The sequence below is a fragment of the Coturnix japonica genome, chromosome 32, assembly GCF_054131305.1.
Source record: "Coturnix japonica strain WE chromosome 32, WE-NBRP24, whole genome shotgun sequence".
In the NCBI taxonomy this organism is placed as follows: Eukaryota; Metazoa; Chordata; class Aves; order Galliformes; family Phasianidae; genus Coturnix; species Coturnix japonica.
In genome coordinates, this window is record NC_140694.1 from 2,172,630 (window position 1) to 2,193,031 (window position 20,402).

The 20,402-nt window shown below is 39.6% G+C and overlaps 1 protein-coding gene across 10 annotated transcripts in view; it reads left to right on the top strand.

Annotated features, from left to right (window-relative positions):
* LOC146755455 (receptor-type tyrosine-protein phosphatase T-like) overlaps nt 1-20,402 on the top strand; it is a 353,697-nt gene that overhangs the window by 32,194 nt on the left and 301,101 nt on the right. For 9 of the 10 annotated variants that reach the window (XM_085525430.1, XM_085525437.1, XM_085525436.1 and 6 more), the window contains 3 exons: nt 2,987-3,097; nt 7,719-7,803; nt 9,101-9,321. In XM_085525430.1, coding sequence (XP_085381556.1) covers nt 9,198-9,321 — 124 coding nt within the window. In that variant the 5' untranslated portion in view covers nt 2,987-3,097; nt 7,719-7,803; nt 9,101-9,197. Of the gene's footprint in view, nt 1-2,986; nt 3,098-7,718; nt 7,804-9,100; nt 9,322-18,205; nt 18,323-20,402 lie in introns of those variants that run through there. The other variant, XM_085525435.1, reaches the window with a different exon arrangement.

A 20,402-nucleotide genomic window follows, 5' to 3' on the forward strand; every position in this document is an offset into this window, starting at 1 on the left:
GCATGTTCAGTGAAATTGGGGCACTCAGTAGAGGAGGGGAGAAGATGGTAGTGAGGAAATACTACCGAAACTGCATCCTTATTGAAGCTAAATAGGGTATTCCCAAAGGTTGAGAAAAGGACCAAGATCTGAAAGTAGCTGGAGTGCCATGCAGAAGGGGGAGGATTTTGTAGCAAATGTGTCCCTCTGTCTGTATTCTCCTCTGAGAATGTGAGGTCTGAAGGATTCTTCAAAGAGCAGAGCCTTCATCACAGGGTTGTCTCGTCTAAAACTGCAGAATAGAGTGAGAAACCTCTTAGGTCTGGTCCTCAAATGAGAAGATTAAAGAGAAAACCACACTTCTATTTTTGTTCATTTGTCCTTCAACATTAGAAACAAGGCAAATGTTAGATTTCTGTTAATTTTTTTTTTTCCTGTTATTTTTTTTTTTTAACCTGGCTTGTATTATAGGAAATGTCAAGGTAACTGACCAAAGCTTTGGTATCATTCCTATGGGTTTTCCTGCCCCTTGAAAAAGGCAACTGAGCAGTTTTTGTGAGACCTAACATCCTGAAGATCCAGATCCAGAGCAATCAGATATGTCTTTGCCCCATTGCACAGGCTGTCACAGCAGCTGGCTTCAGGGCCTTAGGCAAAAAAATCTCCTTGGTCTTCAGCAGGATGCTGTGGAAGGAGTCTGAACTCAGATGAGTTCCTTAAAATCACCCGTAGAGTTCTCCTTCACATTTCTGTAAGGAGTTCAGATGCCATTTCACTGTCTTCCTTGGGATAAGTCAGCTTTGCTGTGGAAATCAGTGAGGCAGGCCATATCCTTGCTAGTTGTTCTGCAGAACCAACCTGCTTGTTCCTGTTGGCTGGGTGAATGGGATTTTGGAAAGATGCTTAATGTCTTTGAAGTATTTTTCTGGTTAAATATTGTTAATCGTCAGAACTATTCAGTTCTTAAGGTAATTTGTGGGTTTCTTTTTTTCTTTCTTTTTTATTTTTTATTTTCTTTAAATCCATTAAAGGCATGAAGTGGAAAAAATTCTTTGGTTCAAGATTATTCAATGTAATTAGAACAGTGTCACTCATCTTAGTAAAATCCTCTATAAAAGTGTTTTGTTTTTTTTCCCACTCTCGTTAAAACTTAAATCCATGATACATAGGAAAAGATACAAGTTATTGTTCATTTACTCTGTACCTCGCCATATAATATATTCCTAGAAATAGGAGGCTCTTGGTTTTAGTTTTATAAGTTGAATGCAGCTACTGCTACTATAGGTTGCTGCATGTATGGGAGGCCTGGAAGTGCTTTCTGCTGGTATCGGATTAACTACCTCTGTAATGTATGAAATCCTCATGTAAAGGATGGCTGTGCAAGAAGTGTGGCTGGGATGTGAAATATGGATTCACTGGACACCATTAGGCAAGGCAAGCTGCAACGCTATTATCTGCTTGTAGATTGTCTTTAATACCGGAATACATGTTGAGCATCCTTCTGGCCATCAACCAGATGCTGATTGTGACTTGTTGATTTCTCGATTCCAGCTTCAGCCATGACATTCCAGGCTATGAGGAATAAGTTACTCTTACTACCAGTGCTCGAGATGATAAAGAAACTGTTATTGTTTTTCTTCTTCTCTGCTTTTGTCTTTAATTTGATTGCATAAAACCTTATTTTTCATTTTCTATTTTGTTCCTGTAGATCTCATGGTTCAGTGGAAAAGAAATCATGGGATGCTGCTTCCTTCTGCCAGCTCATCACTTTAAATTTTGATCATTCGAGTTAGTATTATTTCAAGGACTGTTCATTAATTACGATTTGGATTGCCAAATGTGACATTGTGCCTTGTGTAATCATGTATCAACATATCAATGACTGTGCTGTTCAGCAAACTCTAATAGCCATTTTGGGCAGATAAAAATTACAATAGAAATTAAAAGCAGATTTAAGTAGTTTTATGCTTATGCTTTATGCTTATGGCTGCATATATCTAAATTTTCCAAGTGTTTCATTTGATTATTCTGGACTCATCTATTATTATTGAAAGATTTTTTCCCCCCTTTTCTATGCTTCTCATGACTTTTTTTTTTTTTTTAAGTATCACAATTTGTTCCTCTCTCTGTGTGATGAAGAGACCTCCTCCTAGTTTTCTTCACAAAAGTTTGGCTTGCTCTCCACTTGAATCCTAGGAATGAATTTCATTTGTAGCCTGAAGATCCATAATCATTCTTTGTCTACATAGCTCACACCCTGTCAGAGGCTGCTGTTTCTTACAAATTGCTGAATACCTGCAGTGTTTTGCCTTCTTTCTGTTTGTAATGATTGTGTAACAGCTTCCACCATTCCCTAAGTGCTATTACTGTAGTCTGTTCTCAGTTTGCTGTGCTCAGTCTTGCACTTCAGCAAGCCTTTGATATTTCCAGTTGTCCCATGTGAAGTCTCCAACAGGCCTGATTTTACCTACCAAATACCCATTTTCCTTGGCTTTGTGAGTTACCACTCATCTGACAGTCTCTTAGATGGAACTCTATCCCTGTTCCTTAGTGAGGTTGGTGCACCTGGCTGGATTGCCAAAGAAGTTTAAAATGAAACTATTATTTGGAGACATTTCTCCCGCTGTGCCATAAACTGAGGTTTCCCGTGAGCCCATGAGAGGTTATTAACAACAGGCAGTCATGGAAAAGTCTGTTTCGCAGGACACAAATAAGTTCTATGAAATATAGTCCAGTACATTATTATTACTGTGGAGCAAAGGAATCAGGTTTTATTTGTATGATCTGGAAGCTTTGGTTTTTGGCTGGATAGAATGACTGGAAGATACTGGGAGAAGCTAAATAGCAGTAATAAACACTCTTCTTTAGTGCTTCGAGCTTGTATTATATTTTTCTGTATGTTTGTCTGTTTGATATGATTGTCATAACTCAAATCCATTTGTTCTTAGGTGTTTAGGAACTGCTGTGAGCAGCTACAAGTATCATCCATTTATTTGCTCTCCTACAGGAAGATGTGTAAGAATACGAAGTTGCCTGAAAGAGACCTTTCCTGAAGTACTGATTTTGGTTCTCACTCTACAATGTGACAAAGCCACCTTCCTAAGACCTTCATCTACAGGTAATATAACATCAGCTTAGTCCATGGTGCTGCTGTTAGATGCAGCCAAATTGAAAATGTATCATAACTAACAATGCACATTGTACATCAGCATACTGAATACATGCATATGACACAGTCTGTAGCTTGGGATCTCTGGATTCCACAGGTTGGAGTATTGGGCACCATCACAGGTTGTTTACTCACCTGTATGTAATGTATGCTCACTATTTAGCAAATATGATAAATCTGGTATCAAGTTCAATGATATGGTTGGTTGAGAGAATCAGGCTCAAAGAAGAAGAAATGGTATCAAAACCAGCTGTATTCTGAAGTGCTTTTGGGGTCCTACAGTTGATAGTTTCTGAAGTGCCCAAGCAGCAGATTGTTTTTGTTTACTTTAAAGCTTGTTGCCTTCTGATTATTTTCTTTCTCTGGTCACTTTTTCTTAAAGGGAAATAATCTGAGTACCAGGTTTACCCACTGTATTTGTTTGTGCGTAGCTTCTTTGCCTTGTTCATGTTTTTGCTTGAGGGGAATGTTGTCTTTGGACTGACTAGGTACTTAGATATTTCTCCTATGTTAGACAAAATATTGTATCCTTTACAGGGTGGGGAGTGCTACCATTTAAGACGATGGAATCAGTCTGTTCCAAAACTGTTTTATATGCATTAGGATCAAGTTAAAGAAGTTTTTTTTTCTGTTGCTATGACCAAACTGTTTCGGTAGCTTTGGACCATTTGCATCCTCATCTTTGTATATTGTCATTCTGAAGTCAGTGTTTCTACTGCAACACTGGAGCTTTTACAGATTTTGTATTGAGAAACTCTTCCTCAGTCTGGGAACGTATTTCTTGTACAGTCCAAATTATATTCACAAATAACTTGCCTTTGTGCGAGCCCCTACCACCTCCGTGCCTCAGCATGCACCGTACTTTTACAGGATGAATACATTAAAATGCTTAGGCATTCACGGCTGACATTTGTTCTGTTTAATTGAAATAATTTCATCACCTTCTAAACTAAGCTTTTATGACACATCAAAACTTTGGAACATTCTCTTTTCAATTATTTATAAGCCTTACAATATATTTCTAAATTTCTAGTTTAGTTGTCTCAAATCATGTTTTTATGTTTTCTCATAACAGCCTGCTCTTCATCTTAAGAATGCTGTCTAACCTCTAGCTTTCTAGAAAATGTGTCTCCTATGAGCTGTAGGATGAATACACAACACAATCCACTCCATTAAAATGCACACACCATAACAATGCTAAGCTTTTGATGCAGGAGTGCTTTCAAGAAACCCGTGTTTCTTTGTGCTATAACATGTCCATTGCTGAAAGTGGTCTAGTACCTAGAGCTGCCTAAATGAAGATTGTGTTGTAGCTCGACTATATTACAATGACAGTAAATGAAGGACATATCTTGTATTCACTTACCGTGTTTTTTTTTCCAATTTACTGAAATCATGGAAGTATTTATGGTTAGGTTACCTTAACTGAATGGTATATAAGCCCACTATATGGTGGTACATCTATTCTAAGAGTCTGTAATTGAATAAAGTAGGAAAACAGGGTAAGAGTTTATTGACAGAAGAGTGGTTCTGTGTTCACAGACTTCTGCACCATCTTGTCTTATTAACTGAAATGTTGTTTCCCTAGCATATAGCTGTTCTATGGTTGTCTTAATCATTTTGCTCTGTAGCCTCTAACAGCACCCTCAATGTGCTATTAGCAGCAGGGTCGTTCTGTAAATGAATAAGACAAAATATCTGTTTTTTTTCCTTTTTCCGGTGAAATTTCTCTGCCTACACAAGTTCTGTGTCCCTGGGAGCTGCAAGGAGTCAATCTTTGGTTCAGGTTGGGAGGAGTTTTATTTCTTTTTTTTTCTTCCTCCTTTTTAAATGTAGTTCAGCCAGCCACTTGGAAGGTGAAGATAAGATAGCACTGAGGTTGTCTGCAGACTCAAGTCACGAGGACTTGTAGGCTTCTCTCTCTGCTCACAATATAGTATTGCAGCGGGCACTTCTTGGGATCCATGATGGTGTATATTTGATTCTAGTTTCAGTGCTTTTCTCTTGGTTTCTGAAGCTGTGTTCTTGCTAAGCAGGAAGGTGTTTTTGTAGTGTTAGAATTAGCAATCAGTGTTGGAACTAATACCTTTGCTGTGAGCTGGGCAAGAGCGCTTCAGAAATAGCGCGTGGTTGTCATTAAATGCAGTGAAATGTGGCAGTGTCTTCTAAAAAAATTAACTTCCAGGATTTCCTGTGGAGCTGACTATTTTCTTGATCTTCATGTAAGTGCTCAGAATTAGTGCTCATAAAAAGATTTTAGTACTAATCCTCCTGTAGGTTCCTTTGAAATACAGTGTTAACATTTTTTTTTCTTTACTCCCGTAAAAGTTCTTAATGTGCCTCCTACGCTTCTTTCAGTGAACACACAGCCTCTGATTTATTAATGCACAACGTGTCCCAGAAATCAGTTTAACTGATTCCCATCCATCATTCAGTACCATTTCTTCTATTATGTTGCAGAGCGGGTGTCTTTGAAGCCCTATTTTGTATACACTGGGTGATAGTTCCGTCTAACTTTTCTGAAAAAGAGATAGAACTCACCAGTTTTATTATTTATGATTGAAGGGTGCATTAGTAAGAGCAGAGCCAGAAACATACTTTCCATAAAAATGTTGAATACTGTTTTTCAGAAGCTGCCTTTCATTTACGCTTCTTAAGTTTTAGGAAATAAATTTAATGATCAAGAAAGGACTGACAGCACCAGTTCAAACAATGTTTAAGGCCAGGTCTGTGTACAAAAGCAAGGTCTGCAATCATACATTGTGCATTACGAATTAATCTAAACCGGCAATGTTATTTCTTGAAGGCCTGGAGCAAAGACGATATTTATTCCAGGCGAGTACCTTCTGTTCTGCCATGTTGTGTCTGTCCATTGCTCTTAGCTGCCTGTCATCTCTGCTGAATGCAAAATACACTGATTGTCACTTCTGCCCTATGACATTATTGAAGCCTAAACAGAAGGATGTAGAGCTAGTATTTGTTATGCTACATCAGCCATAACATACTTCCTGTACCAAAACAGTCTCGTAGTCTCTGATGTTCAAAAGTAAGCAATGTCAGGGAAACAAAGACAAGCCCATCACTTGGGGACTTGTTTTATTAGCCTCCTCTAGCTAAATACTCCCTGACCTACATCTGGAGCTTGTCTGCAATTAGGAAATAACTATGTCTGCTGTGTTGAGCAAATCAGGAGAGAAGCTCTCAAAACAAGTGAGCAGTGGGTTATGCCTAAGCTGGGGATATTTAAGGCAGAATCCTGAAGTTCACATTCAAGCACGGAAAGTGAGTGACGTGGTAACTTTCTGGTGCGCAATCCTACACCCTGGTCAGAAAGGTGACTGAAAGCAGCCCTCTGTGGGTTTGCTGATGGAAAAGCTGAGTTACCAGACTTTGATCCATAATCAGCACCATTATTCAATGAGACGGTTGGGATGGCCCATGTTAGAGTCAGGCAGTCTCTAATCTTTAAGTAGGAAGTTTGCAAAGCCTTGGATCAGTTACATTCTGAGTAGGAATAAGCTCTGTTTTTTTGTGGGGATTGAATATCAGTAAGACTCCAGCAGCAGGGCTCCCCTTTGCTCCCACAGTGAGGGGGTGTCCACAGCTCTGTACCTTTTCCCACATTTCATGGTGTCAGTGTGGAGTTTTTAACAATCAGCAGCACTTAAGTTAGCTAAGAGGCAGGCAGTGTGTTGGCACTGCCAAGAATGTCAGCAAGCAGTTTGTGGCCACCCCACATAATTGACACATCAGTGCGTTATTCAGAGTTTGCTCCGTACAAACTGTTAAACAATGAGTTAGGATTGCCAGCAAGGATAGTCAGTTTGGGAGTATGAAAATGTGTGCATCAGCATCTCTAAAATAAGAGAAGAAGAAGCAGCTTTGAGTCTGGGAAAGATTTACAGGTAGGCAGCACCCACTTGCTTTAATTAAGACTGAAAGAGAAGAGCTGAAGGTGACCTGTAGGGGTATAAATGAAGCTGGTGTGTGTAGTAGCAGAATAGGGATTAAAAGACCTGAGGAAGGGAACTGACTATCAGTGTTTGCTAGTGAGGAAGAGGAACCTGCAGCTTTTGGATGAGTACAGAGCTCTTCACTATTCAGTAAGAACCCAAACAGATTGAATGCAGTTTCCTCCTTTCTGGCTAAACAAAGACTGATGGAATATTACAATAAACTTCAGCCTTTTACTGCTTTAGTCAGTATAAAATTATAGAGAACAGGTCAGCCCTGTGAGTGCAGAGGAAATAGGTCAGGGGTAAAGCATATGAACAATAGCATCTCCATTTTCATAAGATATATTATTCCTGTTTTGAGGCAGATTCTGGTCTTTGTGAAGTGCCAGAGGGCATCTGTTGTGAACTCTGGAACAGGTAGATGAATGGTGGCTGAATTTAACTAATATAAGGAAGCCTTCATTAACTAATGAACTGAATAAGTACAAAGAGAAACTGAGCTTGAATAACTCAGCTTCTCCTCTGAAAAGAAGAACAATGGCATGGAAATCAAATAACATACTCCTTACGTGGGAATAAATTTCTGGCCAATCAGTCCTTGATTTGTTTTCCAGGTTGTACCCGTGCTGGCAAGCTTCATTTCTCATGAGTTGCTGGTAGTTGCTGGCTCTGGGATTCGTGGGTGGTTTATGCCAGAAGGTGAGTCCCAGTCTTGGCATTTGAGCTCTGTGTTCCACATGCAATGTAGTTGTCAGCATTTGGGCTCATGACCTTATTCTGACTGACATATCCTGTCCTATGCCCTGGAAAACCCATATGTGCACAATCCACTGTCAAACAGAGTTCATAGAGAGGACACGTTATTCATATAAACCTTGTTTTGAAATCTTTGGTCTTTGCCCTTTACCTGTTTATCTGTAAGTTTATTTACAAGACTGCTCTGTGTCCATTTGTGTCTAGATGATAAGTGACAAAATCAGATCTCACTTAAGGCTTACACTTGTTTACTTCTAGAAGATGGTGTGATATAGGTGCTAGGAGAGGTGAATCTATTGCAAAACAAAACAAAAATATTTCATTCAAAATTGAGCTTAGATACTTTCTTCTTGTAGTTCAGACTCTTTTACAAGGAATACAAATATGCAATCAGGTAATAGTGCAATCAGTGTCCTAATCAAAGTCAGGGGTCACTTGCTAGATGATCTCTTCGTTTGACACAAGTAGTAGGTGGCCAGATAGATAGTAGAGGACAGACAATCGCTATAGATAAAGAAACAATACAACCAAAATCAATTCAAACTTTTTTACTCTTATGACAGCAATATGAGTCATGCTGAAAAAACCTTCACAGCACACCTTTGTTTTGTTTTTTTTTTCCCTGGTAAATGTTTCAAAGGCTGAATATGAAATTTGGGTACAATTATTATTCCATTAAAAATAAAGATGTACTGCATCTGATTTCACTGTGTATCCAAACAGTTTTTAACATTTTTTTTTTTTTTTCCAGAACAAAATTGCACCAAGTAAATTTGTGCTAGAAACTTGCACTTTACACAGGAAAGAAACATTATTTTCTGGGCTGAGTGTACAGATGCTGCTGCTTTGGTACACGTGAAGTTCTTTTGTGTTTTATAGTCAAGTGTGTGATTTTTTTTTTTTTCCACGTGGATGTACTTTTCTTTTGAAATGCCATAAAAATGTATTTTCTCCGCTTCCAAACAAAGATCAACAAGTATGTGATGCACTGACATGTCAGCAGTTACACAGGATAATTTTCCATGAAAAGGATGCTAATTAACTTGAATCAAAATGAATTTGAACTAGAACTTGCCTTCTGGTGGGTGAAGCATGTAACAAAAGTAATAGCCTATGAAAAAATGGGACACGTGTATGAAGGTTTTTCTTTTGTGGTGTGGCACTCAGGAAAATACTCTTCATGTTGTGGAATTTCACGGTGCAGTGGTTGGTAAGTTTCTCTCTATTTCATTCCCCACAGATACTCTTGAAGCAGAACTGCTGAGTCACAGCCTGCACCAGTGACGGAGCTCCTGGTGGGAAGGCAGGGCCTACCCAGGGGAGCTTAAGTGCATGTAATGTGTCTGAGTGATTGGAAGGGCTGGAGCCAAGATCTACCCTTTCCAACACCTCATTTGAGGGTTGGTGGTGAAGGTGAGGATATCTTGTTGGAGATTCCTGTATACCTGAGGCCTTCTCAAAGTAAGTAGCTACTTTTCTTTATTTCTGTGTCTGCTGTGTTTGAGCAAATCCTCACTTGTTGCAGCCTGTGATCTTGCTCCTCTGCTGTTGTAGTTGTGCTTGCAGTTGTGTTACAGCCCTAAATTGTGCTCTTAGTCTGTGGTAGCTCTATGGGCTTTTTCCAGACCTTATTTAAAAACAAATGGAAAATGGGCAAAGTGGGTGTGAGAGTCAGACGAAAAAGTTTGGGTTTCACAGTGTCAACAACATGTATTGCCTCCTTTGGATTCCTTGACAGGTGACAAAAGATCAGAATTTCTATATTCTTCGCTGCACTATTTGTTACAAGACTATACTACAAAAGGAGAATTGTGGTTTCTTTTTCCTATTTCCATTTCTTTTCTTCCTGTTCATTAAACTTCTCTTTGTAGAACATAGTTTATCAACTGGATGTATATGAAAGGATGCAGCCTTTTCAGCCAGAAATTTGACTCAAGCACTGCTGTTGAGAGGAGAATGCCAGTTGTGCTTGAAAACTTAGTACTCTGTTGAGTGTGGAGTAGCTTTTGATTAGTTTTAGTTTTAATGTAGGCATTCTGCAGGTGAGAGGAGGTTCATGTAGAATCAAGGTAAATGTTTTTGAAAGGCTGTTTCATTTCATCAAGCAGCAATAATAAACTTGCAATTGTTGCATATATATTTCTAGGCAAGTCAGTAATTTGCTTCCAAAGTGATTTGGTTATGTTTGGCCACTCATAATGAAAAGCCTTATTCTGATTAATCTACAGCACATGTCAATTAATCTCTTGTGTAAGACTGAACTATAGTGCCTAATGTGGTTCTTCAAAGTGATAACCCTCTTACGCTTTGCTAAAAAAGTACTTGTCTTTGCAGTTCTGAAATAGATTAAATTAAATTTCACATTGTTGCTGTGAAGAGAGGAGGTAGGAAGAGCCCAGTCTCATAGAATCATAACTGGAAAGCAGTTTTGCTCTTCATGAACGCTCTTGTAACCTCACTGTACTAACCTATGGGCAGAACCTAAAGGAAATGACATAAAATCCAATTTAACTTCAGACTCTTTCATTTTATAAGCAAGAAGAATTTGTGAATCTGCATAGATGCAATTGAACAAAATATGTAATGCAAGCCCTTTTTCATTGACTTAATTTTACCAATTTCAGCCACGTGTCAAATCACATGAGGGGGATGCTCTAGAAACTAGTAAAGTCACAAACCTCTTAACTAATCTTGTTGATGCTAATTTAAATTCTTGTAATAAATTTCTATTATAAAAATATCAGAGGGAAATAGGAAATGCTGGTACATAATGCTCAGGAGATATGAAAACTAGTCTGATTGGCTGGGAAACTTGTGCCTTTCAAAATTCCACACTTACGAGCAGTCCTATGAATGTTTTGGTCAGTTGCTGGCATTTAATGAAACCTGCAGAATTCATGGCATCTGTAAGAGTCCCACATTGCATTAGTTGATGATGGGGCTTGGGCCAACAGGCTCAGTGTCTCTGGATGATGGATCTCAGGTTGAAAATCACTGTGCTCGCTCACCCTTCTGATCATCCTGGACGTCAGATTCATGGGAAATCAAAGTTGCTTTGTTATGCTCATTTCTGAATGGAAACGCTTTGCATGCCTCTCATGTCTACATCTGGGCTTTGGGTCAGATGCTTTGCACACTCAAGATTTCATTCAGTAGCTGTGGCAGAGTGCATCATGTTAGGTTTTCATTCGTCAGTCCTGGGTGCTTGAAACTGTAAGGAAGAGCCATTCTCACAATATGAGTGAGAAACCTGAAGTTGTGGGGTCCTCAGCGCATCAGCTGCAGCTGACTAGCTAGTTAAAGATAATCTGGTCTTTCTAATTTAAAAATGTAGTGTAAGATGATAAGTTAAAGGGAACACTGTTACGGTTGTGCATGACGCTAGAATAGATTTGTCCTCAGTGCTGTTACAAAACAAGTCTCCACAAACAGATTTTAGTGTCTCATTAAAGACTGCTTTATTGAGAGCATAGTGAACAATGGATATTTAAGGTTATTTTTTGAGAGCAGAAATAATTTATGTTTAAAGAAAACTTTGACTTTATTTCTTGACCATCTTAAGCTATAAATCTTAAGCTGTGTTTTACTTGCTCTGTTATTACCAGAAATGCAGTGTAGTAAAACGTGAAGTACTCAAAAAAAACCCCGCAAACATTATTGAAGTCTTATATGGGCACTTAATGTTGAAACATCTTTACTACCAGTTTATAGACACTTAAAATATCATTGTCCTATAAGGTCAATTGCTCTTGCAACTTCACTAATGGCAGTTACACTGCCTACCCTGTATTGCATTAAACCTTCGTGTACTTATTTAGAGTCATGTGCTTCTTCCACTTTCAATGCTCTTACATATGTTATAGGAATCAGAACTTTTAAAGCAGGCTTTTAAAAATCGGATGTAACTTTTAAATCATATGTGCCTTCCTTTTGTTTATTTCTAGAGCTGTTAGAGACACAAATGAAAATTCTTTTGTAATATAATTGATGTCTGACTATAACATGAATCTTGTCATATTCAACTTTTACCTCTGTTCTTGTACTTGTATCATTCTGCTCGTTTAGCAGAATTGAAGAGGATAGTGTCTGGTCTTGATAGCTTGGGTACAAAAAGGGATCTATGGCGAGTCCTAAATGAAATCATTTATCTGCTTTAAAACTATACTTCAAGGACTGTTATGCCTTCAGCAGAGATTTGCAGGGGAGGGGAAGAGATCAGAAGGAAAAACTGAAGCGATGGGTCATCATGACATACTTGCGTACAAGCATCAATAAATACACTTCTTAGGGGCAGTTGCTGGTACGTCTTCCTCCCAAATATGAGTACAGAGGTATGGTGTCTGCCAGCACCCACTGGGCAGCTCAACACACAGCTACATGCCACACACACTCAGGAGAATGCACAAAAGGTAATTTGTGTAGGCATAAATATATGTACCGAGAATATAATTCCTTAGGAGCAGGCAAGCTGATTGTTTGATTCAAATTGTTTCTTAATTGAAACACAAAACAGCTCCTCTTTAATCTTCAGAGTACTTAAATCATGTCTAGCTGGGAATATATGAACAACAGTATATGAACTGCATCTTTGAGGAATGATGTCTCTACTTTTTTCCAGTAACAGATGCCATTTGGATTAACAAATAGGGATTCTCCTCACAGCAGCAGTATCTGATGGGGTTATCAAATTCTCTGAAACTAAAGAGAATGTGACAGTGACATCAATCAGATGTTATTGCTGCAAATACAAATTCATTTGCTAGCCCAAGTGGTAGTTCATTTTTGTGCAGCTGGGAAATTCCTTTCAAGATTTGGTAATAGCTCAGCAGTGTGTATGAGTGGATTTGTATACATAAATGACATATATGGGTGCTGTGGCAGCAGTACAAAGCCATACAAATCTGGAGCTGTTTGTTCCTGATTTGAGGCTTTCCATCATCAGAGCTTTGTCTTTTTGGCCTGTGTTAAACATGGGGCGCATAACATCAAGTTGAAACTTGCCGTGGTAGATTCACAGATGTTTCACCTATGTATTTGTTAAATTAAATGTAGGTCTGTAGTGACAAATTTCAGTCTTGATTAAACCTACATCGGATTATAGTCTGGTGCTGCAGTTTTCACGTTCATTTTGTAGTGGAGTAGGTATCAGGCTTAAAACCTTAACCATAATATTTAGAGGATGTTCAACACTAGACTTCTGTTATAACATTGCCTTTATGGTTTTAAATGGTAATTGCCCTAGTGGCTATTTTATGCACTCAAGTATAAGTGCTCTATATGTGTATAATACCTGGATTTAACAGTTGTCTTTGTTCAGAGCCATATCAGGCATAGCAACAGCTCCTGTGGGTCAAAAGCTTTTGCCTTTTGAATACCCTCCGTGCCTCTCTGAGTTGACCTTCTCTTAGGAAATAGGTTCACAATAGGGCTGAAACGTCCTGCATGCATTTCTCATTTCGTAGTGGAGCATTGCAACTGCTATGTCCTCTTGGGCTTTGAGCTTTGAAGAGCTCCTCTTCCTTATGGCTGCTTTTAGACAAGAAAAAATATGCCAGCAGACTCTATATCTGTGCGTTAGCACTCCATGTACTGCATTCCCTTTCTGGGCTGTTGCATTAATTTCACAGTGTTTTCCAATATCTAGTAGCTCTGAATCAAAAGAATCTTGGTCTTTTCTGTTTCTAGCAGTTCTGGATTTAGAACAGTCCAGAAATTAAACGATGTCCTAATCTTTCCTTAGTGGCAAATGAGGGAAGAGTACTTGTCTGTGTGGGCATGGCCAAATTGTGGCACTGGGACTTACAGTCCTGATGTTAATCCATGGAGAGAACATCCTCCTATCCACACTGTTATTGGGCCATGAGAAATTAGTTTATTATGAGCAGGATTTAGGAAAAAAAATTAATGAAGTGTCATTAAAAAAAATATATATATATATATACACATATATATTTTTTCTTAAAGCACCCTGTAAAGTAAAAGCATGAATTCAGTTTGTTTGTGGAGTCAGAGGCATCTCGATATGTATTCGCACTTGTTAATGAAGGGGGACAGCTGCCTGGAGATGCAGAAATTGTAGTTGAAAGGAACTCTGAGAAACACTTATAAGTGTATGTCTATGTATTTTTATAGTCTTTTGTACAGATTTGTATCTATTCACTGTAAGAGAAACGCTATCCTTTTACAGTCTCCATTGAGTGGTATTGGCTTTGAAAGGTATATTCCACCCCTGCTTTGTTCACATATGCACATTATTTCTATTTTAAGGTTTGCTGTGAGTAAAAGCAATCACTGGGTAGGATTCATCTCCTTACAACTATGTCTCTTTAGAGTCAGTGGAGATCACATCAGGACAGTCAGTAGATTCTCGAGTGCAATTCCTGCTATCTTAAAGCAACACTTAAATAGGTCAGATTAATTGTGCCTGAGAGGTTTATTTCTTTCCACTGATTATGGAGGGAGAGTAGATGTTTGTATCACAGTCATCAGCTCTGAAGCTCAGTGATGTGCATCCCACCTGTGGTGTCAGCACAGAGTGGTTCCTGCAGTGAGGTGCTTCCCATCTACTGGCCTCCCGCTCTGCATTTCTGTGGTTCTGCTTTCCTGCACACCAGTATGATTTTTGCCTTGACATTAGAGTTCATAGATGTGAAAATGTAGTCTCCAGATGTTTTAATTCTGCCTGTCAGCACAAGAACCACATTCTAAAACACTTCATTTGACATAATGCATAGGAGAGAAGTGGAGGTGCTGTAGGAGACTTTGTCAAATGGGTCCTTTGCTGTTACAACTAGGGCAAGTTAGCCCTGTTTTGAGCATGGTTGGATTATGCAACCTCCAAAAGCCTCTTCCAGTCTGGTTAATTCTATGACTCTTCATCCAGAGTTTTTCAAATTCATGGTTATTAGTGGCAGGTTTTAAGTTGGGCAATCTGTCTTTTAACAGGTCATAACATAGCAGCCAGTCTTGGGCCTGTACCTTGCTATCTGACCTATTCTTGGGGCTGGATGAGGAGAGCTGCCTGGATTTTCTCCATGAAGTTAGGCAGGATCTTCTGTAGGTACTCAGCAGAGCATTGCTTGGCAAACTTTTTTTCCCCTTTCCTTCCTCTACAAAGAATAAGTATATAGAATAAAGTGAAAGAAGATATTTTTCTGTTCTGCTAAGGCAATTTTGTAAGACTTGGCGTGAGTATCCTGGGAGTCTAAGCTAAAGATGGTGAACATATGGGAAAGCCCAGGAGGAAGCACAGAGTTTTAGTTTTCAAACCTTACTCTTGGATTGCTACAGTAATGTAATGAAAGGACATTAAATGAGCTGAAGTTATTAAACCCTAAAGGTTACAGAGTCCTATTGGGGGCCACATTCAAAATGTAATTAAGCCAAGTCCAGATATTTTAATTTCTAGCTGGAGATTTACACAACATAAGTAGATTCTTCTTCCAATTCTAAACTTTATTGAAAATAAGCTTGTTAACTTGTTTATTTCTCTCTAGCAGTAACTGAATAGACATTGTTTAGAGCCACTTGGCTCTAGTAAAACAGTAGGTACCAGTATCAAAGAGTCATGGTTCAAATCAGATCATGTATCTGGGAAAACAGATGCTTGCACTCTGCTATTAAAGTCTCACTCCCCCAAAACCATGTAGTCTGCAAATGGTTATCCATTCTGATCCTCCAAGGCTCTCCCTGCCTGTTGTTCCAGATGGTCCATTGCTGGTATAATGCTCTCCATTACAGTGTGTGAGAGAACAATGGTCCTAGAACTGTTAATTCTGCTTATTAGGAATATAGGATTACACTTATAAGAGGTTGTTTCCATCTAAAACATTCCGATTTCATTGTAAAATGAACTTGAGTGAGTTTAACTCTTCAAGAACACTATCTTTAAAAAACAAAACACAAGAACAACAACAACAAAAAGTTCACCAAACATGAACACCACCGAGAAAAATCCTTAAAACAAGCCAAAATCCAAAACCAAGGACATATCTTTATGGATTTGACTTGGCTTCCTATTGCTGGATTGGCTCAGCTTTTAGTAGTCCCTTCTCTCCTTCTGTCTGACTAGCTGCTCTTCTCTGAAGGAGTCGGATTGGCTCTGCTATCTATTTTCCTCAGGGAGAAAGCTGGCATGTGGTTCAGGTGCCTTGTGCTGCAGTTTGCAGGTCTGTGCTGGAAAGCTGACTCTTGAGATGACCTGGGTGAAAAAGAAGACGTCACTCCCTCTGCCCCACATCAGTTTATTTCTTGGACTAATTCTGTGACCTGTTTGGGCATTGTGACTCCAAACAAGTTTATTCATGAAACACATCTTGAGTGTGTCCTGTGACTGCCTTGGAGCTGGGAAGATGATTTGAGGGGGCAAGAAGCCAGCAGTCTGCCTTGGTGAGTTGTGCGCACACTAGCTAGGGTTTGAGTGACCTGGAATAATCAGGCACTGGCAAGGTATACCTGGGTGCTGTGAAAAGGTGTGGATTAGAATTCTTAAGGTGAGGGGAGACTCAGTCCTAAAACTCGCTCCTTGGTTGTTTGTCTTGACTGTTGGAGGCAACGGGCTGGCACTGAAAAAATGCTTAAGTTTTAAATTCAGAACAAAAACCTGCAGCAAGCCAAATCACCTTATTTAGAACTTACTAATTGCTTATAACTTTGCTACATCAGTGAAGACATTAGTTAGAAGCAATTGTGGGGCAAGGAGGAAGATAAGAACATGTTTTTAAGACTGTCTTAATATTCAGTCGTACTAAACAAGGTTGCTATGCTTGAGACAGCAAGAGTAGAGGAGAACTGCTGAGAATTGCTCTCCTGCTGGAAGGTGTTTGTGTTTGGAAGTACAAGCACTCTGCCCAAGAGACAGCGGGCTGCAGGCTGGCGTAAAAGCTGCTTCAAGGACAGAATCCAGTGAGAATGGTTTGTATGCAGGTGGAGGAGAACATGAACCTTGGGCACCACTCTCCCTTTTTTGTTTTGTTTCTCTACTCTGATAGGGTTGTGTAGGGCTGGGCTTCTTAGAGGAGTAACTGTATTAAAGACAGCAATTCCTGAAAAGGTCAATTTAGGATACCTTCGTCTTGATCGGTAAACAGACAAAAAAATAGATGTGTGAGTTTTGCACTTGAATCTCGATGAGCAGGAGGCATGTGGTAATGTGTGAGAAGAGCCTCAATGTGCAGAGCAGCCCAGAGAGACCAGTTCAGCAGCAGATCTGGATGTGGGAGTCAGACAACGCTCCCACATTAATTAATGAGGTGAGGAAAGAAATAGAATCACATGTTTTCCAAGTTTGTTCTCCAGAGAAGATTTATCTGGAAAAGCTTCTGTGTTGATTTAATGGAGATGTGCACACTATGAGGTGTTTGTATGAACAGTTCTGAGCTATTTGGATGCATGTCCCAAAAGCAGAGTAGGGCAAGCGGTGAGAAACTTCTCCCCTGCTTTTTTATTTGCTTACCTTATTTCTCACTGAACGAAGGTGCATTGGGTCTGAGGGCAGTGTCTGAGCCAGTTATTCCTCTGTCCTTCCGGGGTACAGTGCCAGTCCCTGCCTGTTCCCTGCCGGGTGTTTCCTGAGGGAAAACTGAATGAGGAGTGGGGAGTGAAGAACCTTTTTCCCCCAGGAGAGCAGCTCAGGGATTTGTATTGAAACAGGCCAATGATTGAGCTTAGTCCTTAACCAAAGTGTTAATGCTGGCAGCTTGCCTGCACAGTATAAAAAAAGAAGTAAAAAAAAAGGTAGGGGGAAGGATGAGGGTGAAGATGTGGATGGAAAAGAAAACACAGCAGCCTGTACAACCCATGCAAAAGAGACAAAATGAATGTGCTACAAGGAAGGCAAGCTTCCTGGGTGAGGTCAGAATGGAGAGGGGAGCAGGTCACAGGCACAAGCTTGAGAAGGTTAGCTTTGAAAAGCACTCCAATGGCTTTTTTCTGTGCTAGGGAGCAGCAGCTGTTGGTTGTGCCTCTGCTGAGGTTGAATTTTGATCTACTTCAAGCTGCAGTAAAAAAGATGCAATATCCTCTGCAAAATGCCTGCTGAGCACAGAGCTGGGTTTGCAGGGATTGCATGGGTAGATCAATCTATTGGCTTATTAGCTAAAATGATCAGGAATTGCATCACAATGGACTATCGATGTCCCATAGCAGCTGATGGCTCTGAATTCTCATCTCTTCTCTTTGAATATCTATTTTATGTATGTATGTATATATATATATACATACATACATGTATATAAATATAAATTTAAGTTTCTTCATAAATTTTTAGGATACAGTGCACTCGTACCTTAGACGCATGGTCTAAACTGGTTGGTTCAGGGTGCATGGCACACAGAGCATGCTTGACTGAGAGTTTCCAGGCAGGGTGAGGATCCTTATGAGGAAAATCCATTCTCTTCAGTGAAAGCTGCCTTCAGAGCCTGGGAGCCCTGGGACAACTGCAGCCGTGCCTTGCAGTAATCTGGTAAGCAAGAGAAAGATGAGGCTGATTGGAAAATAAACCGAAATGATACAATATTTGCAATGGATAGCTTTCCTCCTGTCTCTGCATATATTGAAAGTTTGTGCTATTTGATGATGCCTCTCCTTTCCCTACCAAATGTTTTACGGTTTTGCTGCTTGCTCTGAAGCTCTAGCAGAGACCTGCTGTGGTACCTAACTTCTAATCTGAGGGTCAGCAGGTTGGGCTCATTCAACAGCAAACTCTGTGGTCACTAAAGTGTCACTGATGCCATGTCCCGAGATCCATCCCAGTAAGGTTTTCCAGAAGTGAAAAGATGACAGTTCTGACAAAGGCCGATGAAGTGGGAATTATCAAAGCAATGTAAAAGGGGAGTGTGTTCAATGAAGAAAAGAGAAGTTTCCTTTTGGGATTGGGGGAAAGGACTGAAATGAAATGAAGCTTTCTTGTAAATATTATAGAGAAACTCTTTGCTGGCTTGGCTGAAAGACAAAGTTAGCATGAAGTAAACCGGACAATGAATTGTACAGACAGTTGGATAGGCAGGCCTTGGATTTCTTCATAAAGACCATTTCCTGTGTGTTGTTAATCCTGTTGATTTAAAAACAAAACAACAACAAAAGGTTTCCTTAATTGTCCAGAAGTTTGCTGGACCCAAACCTTGATGGTTATTACGTATTTTCCAAGGATTGCACAAATCTAAGTTTAGTTTGGATGTCATTCTAGCTAACTCTTTTTCAGCCATGCAGTGGAATTTGAATGTGGGTTATTATAGTGGGTCCCTTTTTCCTTTACTGACAATTTTCCCAGCGGTGTAATCAGTCTGTGATAAGTTTTGATTCTGCGTTAACTCTTGTGAGATTGTTTTTATGGATTCATAAGGAATCAGACCTTTGGAACCTGCGTTAGCAGAACAGAAAAACTTTTCCTCTTGTCCTCTGGATGCAGAAACGTCGTGTCACCTAGAAAAAGTGACACAGTAATCACAAGCTGAATGTGAATTTGCAGAAGAGGGCTGTTGTATGGTCCTTAGCTTAGAACTGCATGATGCTTCTTTAGAAGGGAGACCCTGAGGAGGCGTTCAAAATGGAGTACTTGATATGCTTCATGTAAAAACCAATGCCTTAGTGGAAATCATGTGTTGCATTTTAATATTTCTGGTTTTCCTAAGGGAGAGGAGAAAAAAATAATCCAGGTTGCTATTTCTAAATGAGTTCTAGCAGTGACCCATACAGTCCACCTTCTTCTTTTACACAGGCACACAAGGGATCTCTCACAGTAAAGAGTGCTAAGTTTGCATGCTTAAATTTAAAATCCTGCTTAAATAGAGTTTAACTAAGACCTTAACTCTCTTGACATTAGGCCTAATAATTATTAGGCAAAGCAAGTACTGTCTTTTATTAAACTAATGGGTAGAGTTGGAAGGAAAAAAAAGACAAGCTCCTGGGTGTAAAAGAATTTGTCTTTTTTTTTTTTTTCCCCCCAACATCTCTTAGCGAGAGGTGGGGAGAATGAAGTATTTTCTCTTTCCATTCAGTGCTTTTCTTGCCCATGTCCTTGATTGACCATAACTCTGATATATACTACATTATGAACTATTGCTGTTCTGTGGTTGTGTGATTAAAAATGAGAGAGGTCCTATTGGGGGAAGCTGCAGTCTGACTGGGACTAGACTCCATGGTGAGGTGCAGTAAGCAAAGGAGCAGCATCAGGAAGAGACAGTGAAAAAAGCATGTTTACAAAGGTCAGTTCTCCATGTGGTTTTGGTTTTGAAGACCAAGTACGTAATGCAGTAAGCTTCAGAAGCTATCAGCAGCTTCTCCTAGCTGACAATTCAGGTACTGGGGATAAAAGAAGTGATTTTGAAGGAACTGATGAAACTTGTGAGGTTACATGTTAACATCCAGTAGATGTGAGCTCCCAATTGCCAAGCTGGCCTCTGTGTTCTTTCATTTTTTGAGGCCTGTGGCAGATGTAGGAAAACATGAGGAATTCTGACCTGTGAATTAGGTTGGGATCTTTAATTAGGCAGGGAACACTTAGGAAAAAAATTGGCCTGAATGGGGATTTTTGAGCAATGAGC